Raw genomic sequence first — 17,073 nt, 5'->3', positions numbered from 1 at the left:
ATGGATTGATACTAAATTTCCTTAAAATTGCAGATACACAGTGTTATGGGCTGAATTGTGCCCCCCTTCTCCCAAAACGGTATGTTGAAGTCCTCACCTCCAGCACCACAGAATGTGACCTCATTTGGAAATAGGGCCATTGCTCATGTAATTAATTAGATTAAGATGAGGTCATACTGAAGCAGGAGAGGCCCCTAGTCCAATATGACTGATGTCCTTATAAGAAGACAGCCGTGAGATGATAGGGGCAGAGACCGGAGTGATGCAGCTGCAAACCAAGGACACCAGGGCAGCAGCCACCAGAAGTGGGGAGCGAGAGGATGGGCCAGATACTCCCTGGCAGCCTCAGAAGGAACCAGCCCTGCGGGAGCTCTGATCTTGGACCTCCGGCTTCCAGATCGTGAGGGAGTGCATCCTGGCATCTTAAGCCACCAGGCTGTGGTACTTAGTTTCCTGTGTCCCCAGCCCCAGAAAACTAACGCAGGGGGTGTGAGGGCTGGAGTGGACTGAACCTGAAAACCAAGCGAGTGTAGCCCGTAGAGACACAGGAAGGGGATTAGGGAAAGCCCAGAACTGCTCTGAGAGGCCCGGCCTGTCCAGGTATCAGCTGCGGGAGCTTGGACCATTCCCTGAAATCTCTGAGGGCTCTCGCTCTTCCCTGAAGTGGAGGCGATGTGATGGCAGGGGGCGGAGCGTGGGTGAAAGGTGGGAGGGGGCAGAGCATGCATGAACGGTGGCGGGGGACAGAGTGTGGGTGGACAGTGGCAGAGGGCGGGTCACGGCTGCACCACGGCAGGGGGTGGAGCGTAGATACATTGTGGGAGGAGGCAGAGCGTGGGTGCGCGGTGGGAGGGGGCAGAGACGAGATCCTGAAGGGACTTGTCTGCCAGCCTCTTCCCCCTCTGCAGTCTCCAACAGTATTTCCGTTAATATACACTACTAAAATATAGTCAAGTCCCCAACAACTGGGAGATTCCATGTTTCCAAATGATTTTTCTGTATTTTTGTATGACACATCTATGGAATAAACCAAAGCTAAGAACACAATGAGAGTGAATGATGAACAAAATGAATAATTATAACCCTGTTATCGAGGCCGACCATCCATATCCTTAATATATTTGGTGTTCTCTACAACGGCTCCATTAGCATAGTGCTCTGCCAGTTACAAAGGATAACAGCTAACACATATCCAGTCGTTTCCATGTTCAAGGCACTGTAGGAAGTAGGAATTATTATTATTATTTTGCAGATGAGGGAAATGAGGCACAATGTAGCAGACCCAAAGTCAGAACCAGGTTTTGAATGTAGGCAGCCTAGTTCCAGCATCACAAATCTTAGCCTTGCAAGGATTTTCGTTTACTGTAAACTCATTGGACATTCATGACAACCTTGTAAGGTATGCTGGGCAGTTGTTATAACTCCCATGTTGCAGAGAAAAAGCAGAGTGCTTGACATCGTAGACAGATGAAATAATGAATAAGTGAGTGGGTGGGGGGATGGATGGATGAGTGGGTGGATGGAGGAATGATGGCTGTGTGGATGGATGGATGGATGGATGGGGTGCGGGGTGGAAGAATGGATAGATGAGTGGATGTATGGAGGAATGGTGGATGGATGGATGGATAGGGCTCAGAAGAGTCAGTAAATTTTTCCAAGACCACACAGCTTATAAGGATGAGAGCCTACATTCAAACTCAGGTGTCCTAATTCCGAGTCCAGTGCTTCTTCCACTCTGGTTTGACATTATCTCTAATATCTATGAACAAATAGAAGCTTCCATTTCTATAAATGAGAATGCAATTCACATCTATTCTATTTCATATTAGGGCCCCAGGTCAAGTTCTCCTCAGCAATTTAAGAAAAATGGAGGTGGCAGGGAAAGCGTGTTGTCCTAGGACTGAGGCCAGCAGTCTCCTGAGGACCAGTGCCCACACCAGCACCTAGAACCCAGCTCCAGAGACTCTGAGTCGGTAGGCGTGGCATGGCCTGGGACCTGTGACTTTTTAAATTCCCAAACGTTTGGATGAGAACCGGCAGTTGAAAATCAGTGGCCAAGGAGCCCTTCCCCCTCCTGCTTCCCAGCTTCCTTCCCCAGTCCTGATCCGCACCCACATCCCAGCTCATAGCCTGCATCCCAAACCCAGAAGTTCTTGTACAGGAAAATACAGAGGGCCATCAAAGGTAGGAAGAAAAACATCCAAAAAAGGAAAATCAACTAGGATTAGGTTTAGCTACAAGAAAGAGAAAAACACAAAATAGCAGTGACAAAGAAAATGGGAGTGTCTTTCTTTGTGGCATAAAGAGTGGCAGTCAGAGCCCGGGCCTGGCCCCCCAGCTTTGCTCCACAGTGTCCTCGGAATGGGGCTCCTTCCAGCTCCTGCACCACGGTCCTCAAGGTCCAAGATGGCGGCAGGCTGCAGCCATCTCCCCTGCACGTCAGACAGCAGGACGGGGAGAATGACAAAGAAGAAACAGGCAGAGGATGGGCACCAGACGCCTTTAAGGAGGGCACTGCTTACAAAGTTGCTCCTTGACATTCTCATTTGCATCTCGTTGGCCGGAACTTACTCATACGGCCACACTTAGCTGCCAGGTTTGATGGGAATTAGTTTTTACTCCCAGCGGCCAGGTGCCAGCTCAAAACTGGGGGTTCTATCACTATGGAAGGAGAGGAAGATAGATATTGGGGTACAGCTAGTACTTTCTGTCTTAATACCCAGAAGACACAATTTCCCCAAACCATTGTTTTTACCAAAACAATTGGATAGATTTCAAAGAAAATCAGATGTTTTCCCAGAAAATTGATAGCGAGCTTTGAAAATACATGAAGCGTAATTGGGTGATGGAAGTTTAATACTGAGCGAGAACAGCAACACCATTTTTTGCATCTGCTCATTTAGCCGAGCCCAGAATAAAACTGCTTTCTCGTGTGCGTGCACGCTGGCACATGCATGCACGCTGGCCCACACATGCACACGCGTGCACATACGGTATTTGACCTGGCTAGGGCCTGACTTCCTTCCTTGTAACAACCCACTCAAGGTGTTTATCCAGTGTCAGGAACCTTGACTGGCTTCATATGACGCAGCCCAGGTATTCAGTTATTTAAACATGTGCTGACTTGCTGAAGCCTCGGCCTTTTCATCTGCAACACGGGGATGACCACAGGTCCTACTTCATAGGGCTGCTGGGAGCAGCAAATCACATTCTGTGTGTCAAAAACCTAATGCAATGCTGGAAAGTCGGGGCTCTCAACGAGTGTTAACTGACAATATTTCTACTCCTACGAGTCTCGTAGGAAACTCCTTAGGGTTCTGTGTGGCTTCTGGGTTCACATGCTGGCGAAATGGAATTGGTTGCATCTCTTCCTTAGTTGTCTAAATCACGTCACCAACTCACCTGTAGTACGAATGAGGGGTCCCCAGGACATCAGGTGTGTCCCAGATGACTCAGCACTTCTCAGCGACCGAAAATCGTTGCAAGTCTGTTGTTTTGAAAGGAGAGAAACTTCACATTAGTTGGACAATCTTTATGAGAAATGCGCTCCTATCAGGGATGCTATTCTGAGTCCTACGAGTTATCCAGTTGCATGAGCTCCGACGGGGGGAGAAGGAGAGCTGGAGGGGCAGGACCACAGGGCTCTGCGCAGGCGGGACGGCCCAGGAGGTGGAGGGAGGGCCGGGCGGCAGGAGGGTTGCAGAAAGTGAGGTTCACAAGAGCAGTGAGATGTGGCAGCCCCTTGAGCCATCTCTAGCTGCTGGCTCTGGCCCCGTGGCCATTCAGGTGTCACATCTCAGGCACAGCTCAGAGTCACCTGCGCTCTCCACAGCCCACTGCTGCCGTTTGCTCCTTTCAACCCCTTTGCTTTACAGAAAGGTTCAGGGACATGATGGAATCTGCTTCCTACATACCTGCTCTGGGTTAATTCTGTCCCACCAAAAAGATGGTGAAGGCCCTGTGGATGTGACCTTCTCTGGAGATAGGGTCATTGCAGATGATGGAGTTAAGATGAGGTCATTAGGGTGGGTTCTAATCCAGTAGGACTGTGTCCTTTACAAAGGGGACATTTGAACACAGACGCAGACATGCGCAGAGGGAAGATAATGTGAGGACATATAGGGAGAAGATGGCCATCTATGAGCCGAGGAGAGGGGCCTGGAGCAGATTCTCCCTCCCAGCTCTCAGAAGGGGCCAACTCTGCCGACACCCCGATCTTGGACTTCCAGCCTCCAGAACTGAGAGAATAAACTCCTGTTGTGTAAGCCACCTGGTCCGTGGCCCTTTGTTACAGCAGCCCCGGGAAACTGTACGATACCCCTCCTAAAGGAACGTGGAAAGAAACACGCAAAGCCTTGTTGCAAGGAATCGGGGCCTGGCAGCTCCATGCAGAGTTTCTTGTGGCTGTTAACCCTCCTAGCATTTCTGAGGGTCCAATGGGACCAGGTTCAGGCCCACGTGCACACTTAGCCGGCAGTCACTGGGAGTCTGTGGTCCTTTTGTCCCGTTGTTCCAGAAGACCTACTCTTTGAGAAAAAGTGACATCAACAAAATCGGCGGTCGGGGGGCTTCCTCCCCTTTGCTTGTCCTACTGACACTCAGAGGCTGGTCACCAGGAAAACCGAGGAGTCTGGCAGGACAGGAAAAGCCCATCCCCGAAAGGAGAGAGTAATGTGCCGTAGGAACCAGAGGCCAGCAGAGCTCTCGCCAGCGTCCTCGGCCACAGACAACATGTGACGACAGTCACTTCACGTACTTGTCCGTGATTTGAAGAACAGCTTTCAAACCTCAGGACTGCAAAGCACGTTTCAAATTCAAGGTGTAAGGAAATGAGAATGCAAAATTATTCACGATCCCACGATGAAGGACGAACACGGGAAAGAAAAAAAGCTTTGTTAAATATCACAGTGGCCGGGATTCAGCAGTGTTCCATCGATGTTGCTATAATATAATATTAAATTAAAGTAACATTCTTCCACCTAAATATGCGTTAAATCACCTCTTGAGCATCATGGCAAGGCCATGTGACGGCCAGTGGACGGGACAGCCTCAAGAAGGACTTAGGTCAGCCATCCGACTATATCCGTCCTCTGCTCAGGGGCTGTCTGCTGTCGAAACCTCATTCCATGTCTTTTAGGGACCAAGTCTGCAAGGCCAGTGCCTCCTCCCAGAGACTGGGACCCCGAGCGGCCCAAGCTGTGGGCTTCTGATAAAGGAGCAACCGCCCTCTTAGCGACAAGGAACGTGAACCCAGATTGAAGTTTAGAACACCAAACACCTACTATTTAGAACACCAAACACCTACTATTTTGCACGTGGTTCCAGGGGACTCCATGCAAATGCGCAGCTTGCAGTGCAGATAGACGATGGCGTTGTTGACGAAGGAGAAGATTTTCAGCTTAAACTGGGCCTTCGTGGAGTTCCCGTTCTCGATCACGTCCGTGTGCGTATTGGGGATGGGGCAGCTGGGAAGAGAGGGAAGGGGGCTCACCAGCTGTAAACCGGCCTCCCATCCTTCTTCCCGAATGAGTTTCCTGACAATATATCTGACAGCACACGGAGCTCCTTGGGAGGCAAGGAGGCCAGCTCTCCCATTCCCAAAAGGAGAGTCCCCTGGGGGTGTTACCTGAACCCCAGGTCCACATCCATGTGGGTCTGCGAGTCAGAAGCCCAGAGCAGGCTGCCCAGCAAGGGGAGCAGCAGTGCCCAGGGCCCAGCAGAGCCCTTACCTGTTGTTGATGAAGCCAAACATGATGGGGTCCCTGGCGTTGCTGGACGGCGTGGCCCAGCACTCGGTCAGGACCACCTTGAGGTCGCTCTTCTGTTTGTAGAGCCCCACTTCGATCTTGACGTCATCGCTGGCAGACACGCTATAATTTTGAGGGATTGGAGAGTCTCCGATGAACAATTGCATTTCGGTGACAAAGTTTCCAGCTCCGTGGAGGTCCTCGATGATGGTATAAACCCTGCAAGAGGAGCGGGCTGCAGGGAGGTTGCTTCTGTGACCCCTCGTGTTCCTGTTCCTCCCCTCAAAGCAACTCCAAGGCAGTGTGGAAATAAAGGAGGACCCCCTGCCCCACGGGAGAAAGGGCAGAGCTGTTTACTCCCAGCTGGCTGTAGTGGGGGGCAGCCCTGTCGCTTGTGCGCTTGGTGGGGACTCAAAGGCGGGCAGGGGAGGGGGCATCTTCACAGTGGAAAAGGGAGGCTCAGGTGCACCCTGATGGAGGCATCGCCATGGGGACGCCCCCAGCGGCTCGCTAGAAGCGGGGTGTCCTGCGTGATTGGTTAGGGAGCACAGCTGGCTTTCTCTGGTTGGTCCTAAATTAGAAGCAGGGGTGAAAATTAGGGATATTGGCGGTTAATTGAGTCCTTGTCAATTTGTATATTCAGTCTCTCGAAAGTGTCCTTGAGTGATCGAAACCCTAAAGAACCCCCAGAGTGAAGGTTCTAGAGAGGAACCCGAGCTGGAGAGATGGAGAGAGGCTTCTCACTCACCCCCACTCTGGGGTGTAGCCTGATGAGGTCAAGAGGTCATTCTGGAAGGCACAGTGGATGGGGCTCAGGATCTTCAGGTGGTGGATGATGCCCTCTGGGGACAGGTCGTTCCTCAGCGTGGTCCTCACCACCGTATTCGTCATGTTCTGAACACAAATGGGGTGTGAGCAAGCTCCTGGGCCGCAGCAGGCCCCCCGCCATGGCTACGGACCACAGCTCTGAGTGCGGGGGCGGGGTTCTTTTCTAAAGCTTAACCCCCAAAACATAAAAACCCGGGCAATTTTTCCCTAACACAAATTGCCAAAGAGAACCAAGTCCTGACACCTGCTTCAGCGCATTTCTTCTTCTCTTCATCAGAGGAGAACCAGAGACTAACTCCATCAGCCGATACCCAAATTAATGGATCAGCTTCTCCCCTGATAATCCCCAGTGCGTTTCTGAACGTGACTGTGCAGGACCCTCTCTCACCAAAGAAGTCAAGAGCGAAAATGAATTGGTTAAAGTCTGCAACTAAGCAGCCCCACATTCTTTCTAAATTCTGTGGTCTGGGGAAAGTAGCAACATGCCAAGGATCCAGAGGACAACCTCAAGAAAAAGGATGTGATCTTGAACAGGACTTGGGGAGCGTGACAGTGCAAACACAACTAAGGTGGTGGACCTGGGGCTCCAGGGAACTGTGTCGGGCCCGTCAACGTTCATGGAGTTAAGCCCGTAAAGAGGTGTGGAGTAGATTGGTTCTGAGCTGTGGGGAACTGACTCCCAGGTTAGCGGGGATTAGGGACCCGTTGCTCAGAATGTGAAAGTCCAGTAGAAAGAAGGGAGGGTTGTCAGACAGCAGTGTCCCAGAACAGGAAGATGGGCTTTCCCGAGTAGGAGGGACTCCTACTCAGAAAAAGAGATGAAGACCCTGAGATGGGCAATTTCGAGACTTGCTTCAGTGGAGAGGGCTGTAGGGGAAGATAAAAATTTCTGTGAAAATTGCCGTCATCACACTGAAGCCAAATAAAGCCGTTTGTTCGACAAAAGCTCTGAAGCCATCACTATGCGTTTGAAGCGTTTTGGGGGCTGGGGGCCTGGAGTGTGACTGTCACAGTGGTGGACTTGCCAAGATTAACACCCTTTTACTGACATCTCCTAAATTGTCACCAGAACAGAGCGAAGGGCCCGCTGGGGGCAAATATGGACGCCGTGGTTGTGATGCACAGTGGCGTTACAATTGGCAGCGGGCACTGCACCTCTTCCGTTATAATCCCGACCTCAGCAGTTTAGAGCTAGAGAAGGGGAATTGGTGTGAAATAGGTAAGCCAGACCATCGAATAAGAGGAAAATTACGCCAACGAAGAAGGGTCAGTTAGAGTGGGTGGAAATACACAGCCGAGTAAAGTTCTGAACCATAACGAAAAAAGGAGACGCTATTGGACTTCTTATAGGACGAAAGAGCATAGCAGCTTATGAACTATGCGACAAAGTGTCCGATCTGGATAAAGCTGCCAGTACAGCGTTGGCCTAAAATAGAATTTCCGAGACTAACAATACTCACGGGACCCATGGATCTAATGGAAACGAGGACGCCAGTGGCCAAACAGGCATTGACATTAGCGGGTTTGAGAACAAAACGCCACACGCAGGGCAAAGCTTCGGGGGTGTGAGAAGTGCCTGCTTTCTGATGACGCTGAAGGGGAAGTCCCTGAGAAGGACATTCTGAAACCTCTGTCCCCTTCTGCAGCTTCCGCATCGACTCTTTCCTTGCTTCTCTATGAGATGTTATGGAGTGAGCGTATCTTCCTTGTACGTGTATTAAACAGACCTGGACAAACGCTGGTAAAGTGCACTATATCACAGAGTCTTTAGCTACTGGACATCATTGGTCTCTCTAGGTTCTCATATAAATAGTGAAATTTGAACAATTGAAAGCATGTTAATTTTTAGAATTCATTTTCCTTAGCATTAGCTTCTGGGAACAAACTTGTGTAGATTCTTAACTGAATTATCCAAAATGGAAGCATTTCCACACTTTTGAATTTACACCTCTCTTCTGTGTTTGCTTCTTAAAGTAAAGGGCTTGTATTTGTATGTCCATATTTTGGAGTAATTATCTACACGATGCTTGCAGGTCCTGTGGGTTTTTTTGGCTAAGAAGCAGAATCTCATTCGGTGCCTGAAGTTTCATAACAGGCATGAAGCCAGATCGCTGATGAGGCGTCTTCGAGGCACAAAGTCTAGAACGTGTGTGTTCACAATGGTGTCCATTCTGTGCCTTGAGTCACTTTGAAAATTGTCTCAGAAAAGCTACGCAGTCCCCTCCTACTTTCACAAGAATTTTATACTTATATTTACCCCTGTGAATATTTTGGGGTGTGGACCAGTTTGTATCTGCTCTTAGCATACTCTGCACCATCTCTATCTAGTATATCAAACTATGTGCAGAGGTGTGACCTTAAATTTATATACTAGAGGTGTGACCCTAAATATAACTTTTTTAAAAAAACCAGGAGGTCAATAAAATGTAAACTACTTAACAAAAAAGAAAGAGAGAGGGGCAGAACCTGCCACCTGTACGTAATCTGTTGTATTTGTATAAATAAGTCTTGAGGGGAATCTTAGTTTCTGACAAGTGTCAAAAACCCTAAGGGATCCCGTGGACTCTAGGGCTTGGATGACTCAGAAGAGACGAGTTACCCTTTGCTCTGAACTCGCTCTGAACCCCACTGAATTTAATTGCTAAACCAGGTGTTTGTCGAGCTCAGAAAAACAAAGCGAGAGAGCTGACGTCTGCAACCTCGTCTCTGGGTTCCCTCGCCGGCCCCGTAGGAGACGCTGACTCACCCTCGGGAACAGCCTAGCTGACCACGCCTGAGCACCGCGGCCAGGAGCTGCCGTCTCATTCTTAGCATCTTTCATTTAGGTCCTAGGAGCGCTGCGGCCCGCTAACTTGGACCTGAGGACCACAGGGGTGGAGGTCCAGGCCCCTGAGTCCCTGCCAGCGGCACAGCTCCCCTGATGAGGACAGCCTCCCTGCCCCAGTCCACGGCCAGGCCTTCTGCTGAAACCCTCCCCCAGCGCACCCCCTACACTGGACCCTGCCGCTTCCTGCCGCCCTCCCACCCCGGGGCCGCACTGCCCCACCCAGCCAGACCCACTCAGACACCCTCTACCTCGTAACTCCTCCCCCTGGCTTTCTGCTCTCCCTAATCCGGCCACTGCCACATGTCCCCTGGCTACACTCACGGTCCTTCCAGAAAGAAGGCCCCCTCCCGCACAGAGAACCAATAAGTCCTTCCTGGTGAACCCAACTGCCCTTCCTATTTCTCCAGGGGACAACCTCTCCCAGTGCCAGCGCTGGCGGAACTTATGGAAGGTGCTGGTTTTCTCTCCGGCTGCCTGTCTGTCTAGCATGACCCTGAAAACAGAGCCTGGGCCTCCATGGGCCGAGTGTGGGGAGCAGGGAGGAAAGGGGATATGGGAGCAGTAACTGTGACTAGAGACAACCAGTGAAGAAGCAGGACTTGGAGCTGGCTCAGCCCACCCCATGGGGGGATGCTGCAAACTGGAGATGCTCAAGGTGGGCTGGGAGTCGGGGAAAGCGCCAGAGCCCCTCTCTGCATGTGGGATGTGAATGCCTGCAGGCCGGGACAGTCAATCCCCTGACTGGCCTTCCCTCCGTGCCACAGAGGAAAGACCCTGGAATGAAGAGAGTTTTTGAGAGGACCACGATCCCTCTGGCCAGGTACTTCCCATAATGCCACCGCACTTCCCCACCAATGTGCATGCACACTCACATACACACACAACCATTCACACACACAGATTCACACACACACACACACACGCCCATTCATACACACATTCACACGCACACACTCACCTGCATGCACACATACACACACATTCACATGACATACTCGCCTGCACACGTGCACATTCTCGCACACACTCACTGCTGCACATGGGCTCCGGGCTTTCCTGCCCCTTCACCTCTCCCACTGACTCTCATCCTGCATGTACACAGAGTCACTGAGAGGAGTTTTGAGACCCCAACTCTGAGACCTACCCCAGGCCCTTTGCACCAGAATCCCTGCAGGGCGGGGCTCGCAGCTCCCTCCTTGTTCCAGGGTGCAGCCTGGTCCACAGTGAGAACGCGGCTCTATCCTGACCCCTTTGCTGGGTCCCCCATTTAGAGTCTTCCCTGATCCCCTGGGCCAGAGGTGGACCCTCCCATGTGGAGATCCTGACAGCTCTATGCCGCCCGGTGCCCCGTGCGCATTCGGAGCTGGCAGCCTGGCCTTACGCTCTGCACGACGGTCCCGCACTCGCTCCACCCGGCCACGAGGAGCACGTGCGTGCTGTTGCCGTCGCTCACGTTGCAGGACGGGTGTCCCAGGTACAGGGACGACTCCGGGATGGACTCCTGCTGCAGGAAGCGCCTCTGGACGGCAATGGCCACCTTCTCGATCTCGCAGAGCACCCTGACAGCTCCAGTCAGGTTCAGCCGCTGGGGCAGGCCCTGGGGGCTCACGCTGGCGCCAGGCACAGAGGCTGCCCCAGTTCCTGCTGGGGTGGGGGGCTGCTCTGGGCCGGGGACCTGGGTGGTGTTGCCAGGAGGGTCATCTGCAAGGTACGAGGAGACAAAGGCAGAGGTGGGTCTGTGTTTAGGGACCGCCATGAGAGGGCCAGGGGGCCAGGAGCAGACGAGCACAGCTGTGCACCGTGCAGGAGCACACACCTGGGTCACACATTCAAACCACAGCCATGCACACACATGGGCCGCACCTTCCTGCAGCCCAGGCAGCTGGCCTGGCTCGGCTCGTCGTGGGCCCCCATGGGCTGGGGGACACAGAGGCCTCTGCCCTCCCAGCCTCTCCCAGGCCGACACCGGGTGTGTGCAGCCATGGACTTGAGACAAGTCTACCCTGGGGTCCTGAGTCTGTTCTCTGAGATGGGCCAGTGGTGTGTCCTCTCAGAAGCCTTGAGTCCCAGCTCCCGCTCCCGCTGCCTGCTGCCCCTAGAGCAGGCTCAGTTCAACCTCTCAAGGAACAAGGAGGCTCTGTACAACCGCTGCCCGTCTCCCAGGGCTCGCTCCCCAGTCTGCACGAAGCAGACCCCGGGCCTGTCTCAGCCCCTCTCTCGGCCTCCGCTCTACAGCCCAGCTCCATCACCCCCCAACATGGCATCCGCCTTCTGTTCTCTTGAGGTGGGCTTACCCAGGCCCTGCCTCCTCCCCCGGCTCTCCCACTCCAGGATGCAGCCTATCCACATCCCTCCTGTGGTATGCACAGACTTCGCAACCAGCCTCACCCACCTCTCATGGCGGCCTGCCTCCCGCTCTCCCCCACTATCTCCTCCAGGCCCCCACTCTGCAGCCAGCTGAGACTGCACACCTGGACTGTGCCTGCCTTCTACAACTCTATTCTTGCTGTGACACCCACCCCACACCCTGCCCCACCGCAGGCCCCTCTGCACCATTCTGTCTCAGCTGTCCTTTAAGACCAGTTCCAAGGCTCCTCTTCCAGGAGGCCCTCCCTGACCACATTCACAGGGCTGAGACAACATGGTGTCCTCTGGGCCTCCTGCTTCCGCCTCGGCAGAGCACATTCCATTCCTAGTCCTGTGACACTGTGTTTACTGGCATGAACGTCTGTTTCCCTCCACTTGACCGAAGATCCCTCGCTGGCAGGGTCATCTCAGGGTCAATGCTGAATCCACTAAGGGCCCACTGAACGGGAAAGTGCTGAGTGGCAAGAGGGGCCATGTAGAAACGTTTCCCCCTTGTTGCCTGTCACACGGGCTGCATGTTCTCTAAGCCTGTCTTTTGGCATCTGAGAGTGCACAGCTGGGTGTTTTCTCATCTTGGGCATCGGAAGATGCACTTGGAGATACGAGGCCCCACCAGAAGGCTGGAGACCCGTGGAAGAATGTGAAGGGACATGCACACACGAGCACACACTCGAGCATGTATGCACATACACACGTACGCACACACATACAAGTGCACACACACGTGCACACACACACATTAGGAAACCCAGGACATAAAAATATGCTGACCTCATGAAACACTTTGTGAATGAACGTCCTTAAAAGAACAGTATTCCAGAAAAGGGCCTAGGAGAAGATTACCTTCACAAGGTCTTCCAGAATATTCCACAGGGAAGTCGGGAGCACCTCCCGAGCAGCTGCAGGTGAAAGACCCGAGGGTGTTGCGACAGGACGTGCCCGGTACACAGTCGTCCTCCCCCGCGTCACACTCATCGTAATCTGCACAACATGGAGAACAGAACGGGAGAAGGTCGCCGTGGGCTACAGGCTGTGGGCTCTGGGGGACAGAGGCGCAGCGGGCGGCTGTCGGCGGACAGCCTGTGGGGAAGCGTCCGGGGAGGCAGAGCTGAAAATCATCGAATGACAACAGAGACTGGCAGCACTGGAGAGCTCAGGAGGCAGCACAGCGTCCCAACGGACGGGACAGGGTGAAGCTGGTGTCTACATGGAGGAGGCCTCACCAGAAACCGAGTTGGCTAGCACCTTGATCTCAGACTTCAGCCTCCAGAGCAGAGAGAGCTAAATGTCTGTTGCTGAACCCCCCTAGGCTACGGTGTTCAGTTATGGCAGCCTGAGCTGACTCAGACAATAGGAGAAAACAGTCTAAATTGCCTTTTCTCTCTCTTTGTCAATTATTTGTACCGGGATCTCCTTGGAAACTGAGCTTGGGAGGAAGTCTGGCTGCAGAGAGGAACATATCTGTCCCCAAACCATCGAAACGGGCAGCAAAGGAGGGGCGGGGTAGGACACGGCCCCAGAAAACGGAGGAGCACCCCTGGGAATCTTGCAGCTTCACTGGAAGATGTTTTCATCCTATAAACCTTGAAAAACCCATAGCAGCGACAAGAGAGATGAGGGTCTCCTCTGTTCCACAATTTCATCCCCCGCAGGGGCAGCCCTTAGGAGGAGGCACATGGAAGGAGACAGAAGGCAGGAGCTGAGTTCTGGCTGCCTCTTGTCCTGAAACACCGTGAGTCTCCCTCGGGGCTGGGCCCCCGCCTACCCCATATGAAGGTGTCCCCTCTGACCACCTCCAGCACAGAGGCGTTCTGAAAGGCGGTGAGGAACGCAGCAGACACCTCCCGGACGTCCACGTCTGCGAGGAGCAGCAGATTGAACTCCACCACGACGCTGCCATTGGTGATGCTGGTCACTTCCACCTGCACCCCACCAGAGTCCAGATGCCTGCGCATGGTGGCCGGCAAGGAGCTCCGCACCTTTAGAGAAACCGAGCACATGAGAGGAGCCGGCCGCCGAGAGAGGAAACAGGGGATCAGTGCCCTAAGGGGGCTCCGCCGGGATTCCGGCCAGCAACAAGGCTAGCCTGGGCAAAAAGGTCAAAGCCACGGGTCAGCTCTGGGCCCGTTCCCGTCTGCCAAGTCCCCCAGCCTGTGCAAATGCCCGTGGGCTCTGAGATCTGAGAACCCAGTTCCCCTGTGAACCAGCCTGTCTGTATGGGGCTGGGGGCTTATAACTTGGCAGGGGGCTCATAACAGCATTTACAATCTGCCACACTCAGCTCAGAGCCCAGGAGGGCGGGGGCTGAACGAGTGGTCATGGAGAGGGACACCACCTCCTCTGCTTCATTTTTTCTAGAACAATCCTTCTGCTCCTGATACTGCAGAACTTTCCCCTGCATTCTCCCGCCCCGCCTTTCTGAAAACTGCTTCCCCATGAGCATCCCCAGTGGGACAGGAAATTCCTGCCTATAAATGTCTTGTTTTTCATCCTATCACTTTGGACAGAATCCTGTATTGCACGTTATGTTCTTCTATTCTGGCTTATCATGGCCAAAATGCCTGGAAAGACATTCTATCTTATAATGAGCTTTAAGTCCATATAACGCAAATCTCCTATGGAAAAGTGTGCCTCCAGGGGTTGCCCTCACGGAGAAAACCTCATCCTCATCTGAACTGCGTGAAGTGTGGTGGCCCAAGGCACAGGCTCACGGCTTCACTTCCCTGCTTTGGGACAGCCAACAGGACCCAATCTCTTGGTACCCATCAGAGGCCGCAGACGCCCAGAGACCCCCGAGCTGCCTGCTGTCACATGGCTGACATCATTGCCGTTTTAACAGTTGGGTCCTTTCTTTCTGCCTTTCTCTCTGGCTCTGCTTCTCTCTGGCACTTCCAGAGAGGGATCCACCACAGTCTTGTATTAAAGTCACTTTGGGTTGCATTTCAAACCAACCACAAAGCAAAGTGCCGGGCTCCTCGGTAGAGAGCGACAAGGAACAAGGTGCCACATTAACCCTCTACCGCCCCAAGTTTGTCTTACAGTCCTACGCATGTGATAGATTGCACAATTATTTGCTGTTCTGAATTCTAGGCAAACAAACAAACAAAAACTGTCCCCAAAAAGAGGCAAAAGAGGAAAAGGTTTGAAGAGGAAAGATTAATCAGGAAACTTGGGGTGGAAATGGAGCTGCCTCATGTGGCCACTACAGCTATGTGGACTGATTGCTTAATATGATGGCTAACATTTCACCTAAAGAAGATGGTGATACACACGTCAATCAAACCACCAACAACTCTTGAATCCACGCACTGGGTGGGGAGCCCGGGACCCTGGAATAAATAAGGCAGGAGCCCAGATCCCGAGGAGCCCCAGTGGGACAGTCCCTGGAGGCAGCATGGTCGCTTTCGTCCATGAGCAATGCTGATAGGGTTCAACAGATCGTTATCACTCCACCTCTAGGTGGCACTGCCAAACTCTCTCTATCCTGTGTCTTAAACTCCCAGAATAAGGAAAAAAAGCTAAAATGTATGATATATCCACTATGCAAACAAGATCACTCAATTATGACAAGTTCATTCTCCATTCATCAAAGGGTAATATAACCTTCATCAAAAAGAATATTGATATTGACGCCCTTGCTAAATCATAACAATATACCATCCCAAAGAATGCTAATGGGATGGCAGAGGGAAGCACAGGAAAGAATAGGAAAAATAATTTTTTGAGGCTGGGATCCTAGCAGCATTATTCACAATAGCCAAAAGGCGGAAGCAATCCAAATGCCTATCGATGAATAAATGGATAAACAAAACGTGACCTATCAATACAGTGGACTATTATCGAGCCATCAAAAGGAATGAGGTACTGACACGTGCTACAACCTGGATGAGCCTTGAAGACGTTATGCTCAGTGAAATGAGCCAGACACAGAAAGCTGCATACTGTAGGATTTCACTTCTATGAAATCTCCAGAACGGGCAAATCCATGGAGACAGAAAGCACATTAGAGGTCACCAGGGCTGCCGGGGGTGGAGGAATAGAGAGCGACTACTAATGGGTAAGGGGTTGCTCTTTGAGGCGATGAAAATGTTCTAGAATTAAATGGTGGTTACACTTGCCCAATTTTGCGAACACAGTCTAAACAACTGAATTGTGCACTTTAAAAGTGTGAGTTTTGCCGCATGTGAAATAGATCTCAATTTTTTGTTAAAGTTTTCTTTTTAAGGCAGCTGAGGGGCTTTCTGCTCCACAGGGTCCCATATCGATAAAAAAGTTTCACTGAACTGGAAACAGCCTGAAGCAAGGATGCCACAGAGAAGACGTGCCTCCCACCGACCGGTGTGTCTATCTGATGGCAGATCCGGGCACACACAGGCACGATGCCGGAGCTGGAAGGCTCGGCTTCCTCAGCAATGAGGAGCCCATAGCATCTTCAGGGCAAAGTCCCTGTTGGCTGCGACGAGGATACTCCCCTCCTCCCTCCTTCACATCCCAGAAGGAAACGAGGACTGAGTTCATCACTTACCGTCCTGAAGAAGAGCTCCAGGAAGTCTTGATACTCCCGGCTGCTTACGTTGCGGAAGGATTCCACATACTCCACATTGGCTATCCTGACCGTCCCGCTGAGTTTCTGGGCCGCTGCGGGATGGAGAACGAACATGCTGGGAATGGGAATGTACCAGGTGACAGACGACCATCTCTATCTTAATAGCAGTGTGTTCACGTCGACCAGCAATAACATCACCCCGAGGCTGACATGCACTCCAGAAGGAAGGAGCAGCACCCAGCACACACAGCCCACCGACTCCAGAGGACGCCAGGACACAGCCTGGGCACAGAGCGAGAACTTTCCGGAGGCCATGGAACCAGCTCAGCGCCTGCACCTCTCCACCCCTCCCTGTGCCATTGTCTGTGCCCAGGGTGTCCCGGTAACTGCCAGCAAGCCGGGACAACTTTGAGAGTTAAAGGAGGTGGTACTCGTTAATCTTCCAGGGCCACAGGTGAACACGAGGCTTTCCCAGTGAAACCAGGACACAGGGTCACCGCGCCTCTCTTGGAGCCCACGGCCCATGACAGTGTCCAGAAGCCCTAATACACTCGGCTCTTCTTCCCCCACAGCCCGGCCTCTCCACAGGTCAAGGGAAGTCCCTGCTTTTGCACCAGTCTGTTCCATCTAAATCTTTCCCCTCCGTGTTTTAGGGCTTCCGGGAGCACATGGTGCAAGAATGTGGTCCAGGAATATCACCCGGCCACATTGGGGCTTTCAGCATGGCAGCCATCTCAGATCTCCCTAGGTCCTTCACC

At 52.4% G+C, this 17,073-nt stretch overlaps 1 protein-coding gene and 1 pseudogene across 1 annotated transcript in view; one reads left to right on the top strand and one right to left on the bottom strand.

Moving 5' to 3' along the window:
• Window positions 1–17,073, bottom strand: part of UMODL1 (uromodulin like 1) — a 62,426-nt gene that overhangs the window by 4,979 nt on the left and 40,374 nt on the right. Inside the window, exons 13-20 of the mRNA XM_023630219.2 lie at window positions 16,295–16,407; window positions 13,535–13,748; window positions 12,613–12,750; window positions 10,784–11,103; window positions 6,496–6,641; window positions 5,730–5,966; window positions 5,306–5,465; window positions 3,403–3,487 (exon numbers count right to left, since the gene is read on the bottom strand). Coding sequence (XP_023485987.2) covers window positions 3,403–3,487; window positions 5,306–5,465; window positions 5,730–5,966; window positions 6,496–6,641; window positions 10,784–11,103; window positions 12,613–12,750; window positions 13,535–13,748; window positions 16,295–16,407 — 1,413 coding nt within the window. The remainder of the gene's footprint in view (window positions 1–3,402; window positions 3,488–5,305; window positions 5,466–5,729; window positions 5,967–6,495; window positions 6,642–10,783; window positions 11,104–12,612; window positions 12,751–13,534; window positions 13,749–16,294; window positions 16,408–17,073) is intronic.
• Window positions 6,695–8,200, top strand: LOC138920856 (ubiquitin carboxyl-terminal hydrolase 1 pseudogene; annotated as a pseudogene).

The sequence above is a fragment of the Equus caballus genome, chromosome 26, assembly GCF_041296265.1.
Source record: "Equus caballus isolate H_3958 breed thoroughbred chromosome 26, TB-T2T, whole genome shotgun sequence".
In the NCBI taxonomy this organism is placed as follows: domain Eukaryota; kingdom Metazoa; phylum Chordata; class Mammalia; order Perissodactyla; family Equidae; genus Equus; species Equus caballus.
The sequence above is the reverse complement of the archived record's forward strand: the minus strand, read 5'-3'. Positions and strand labels throughout refer to the sequence as shown.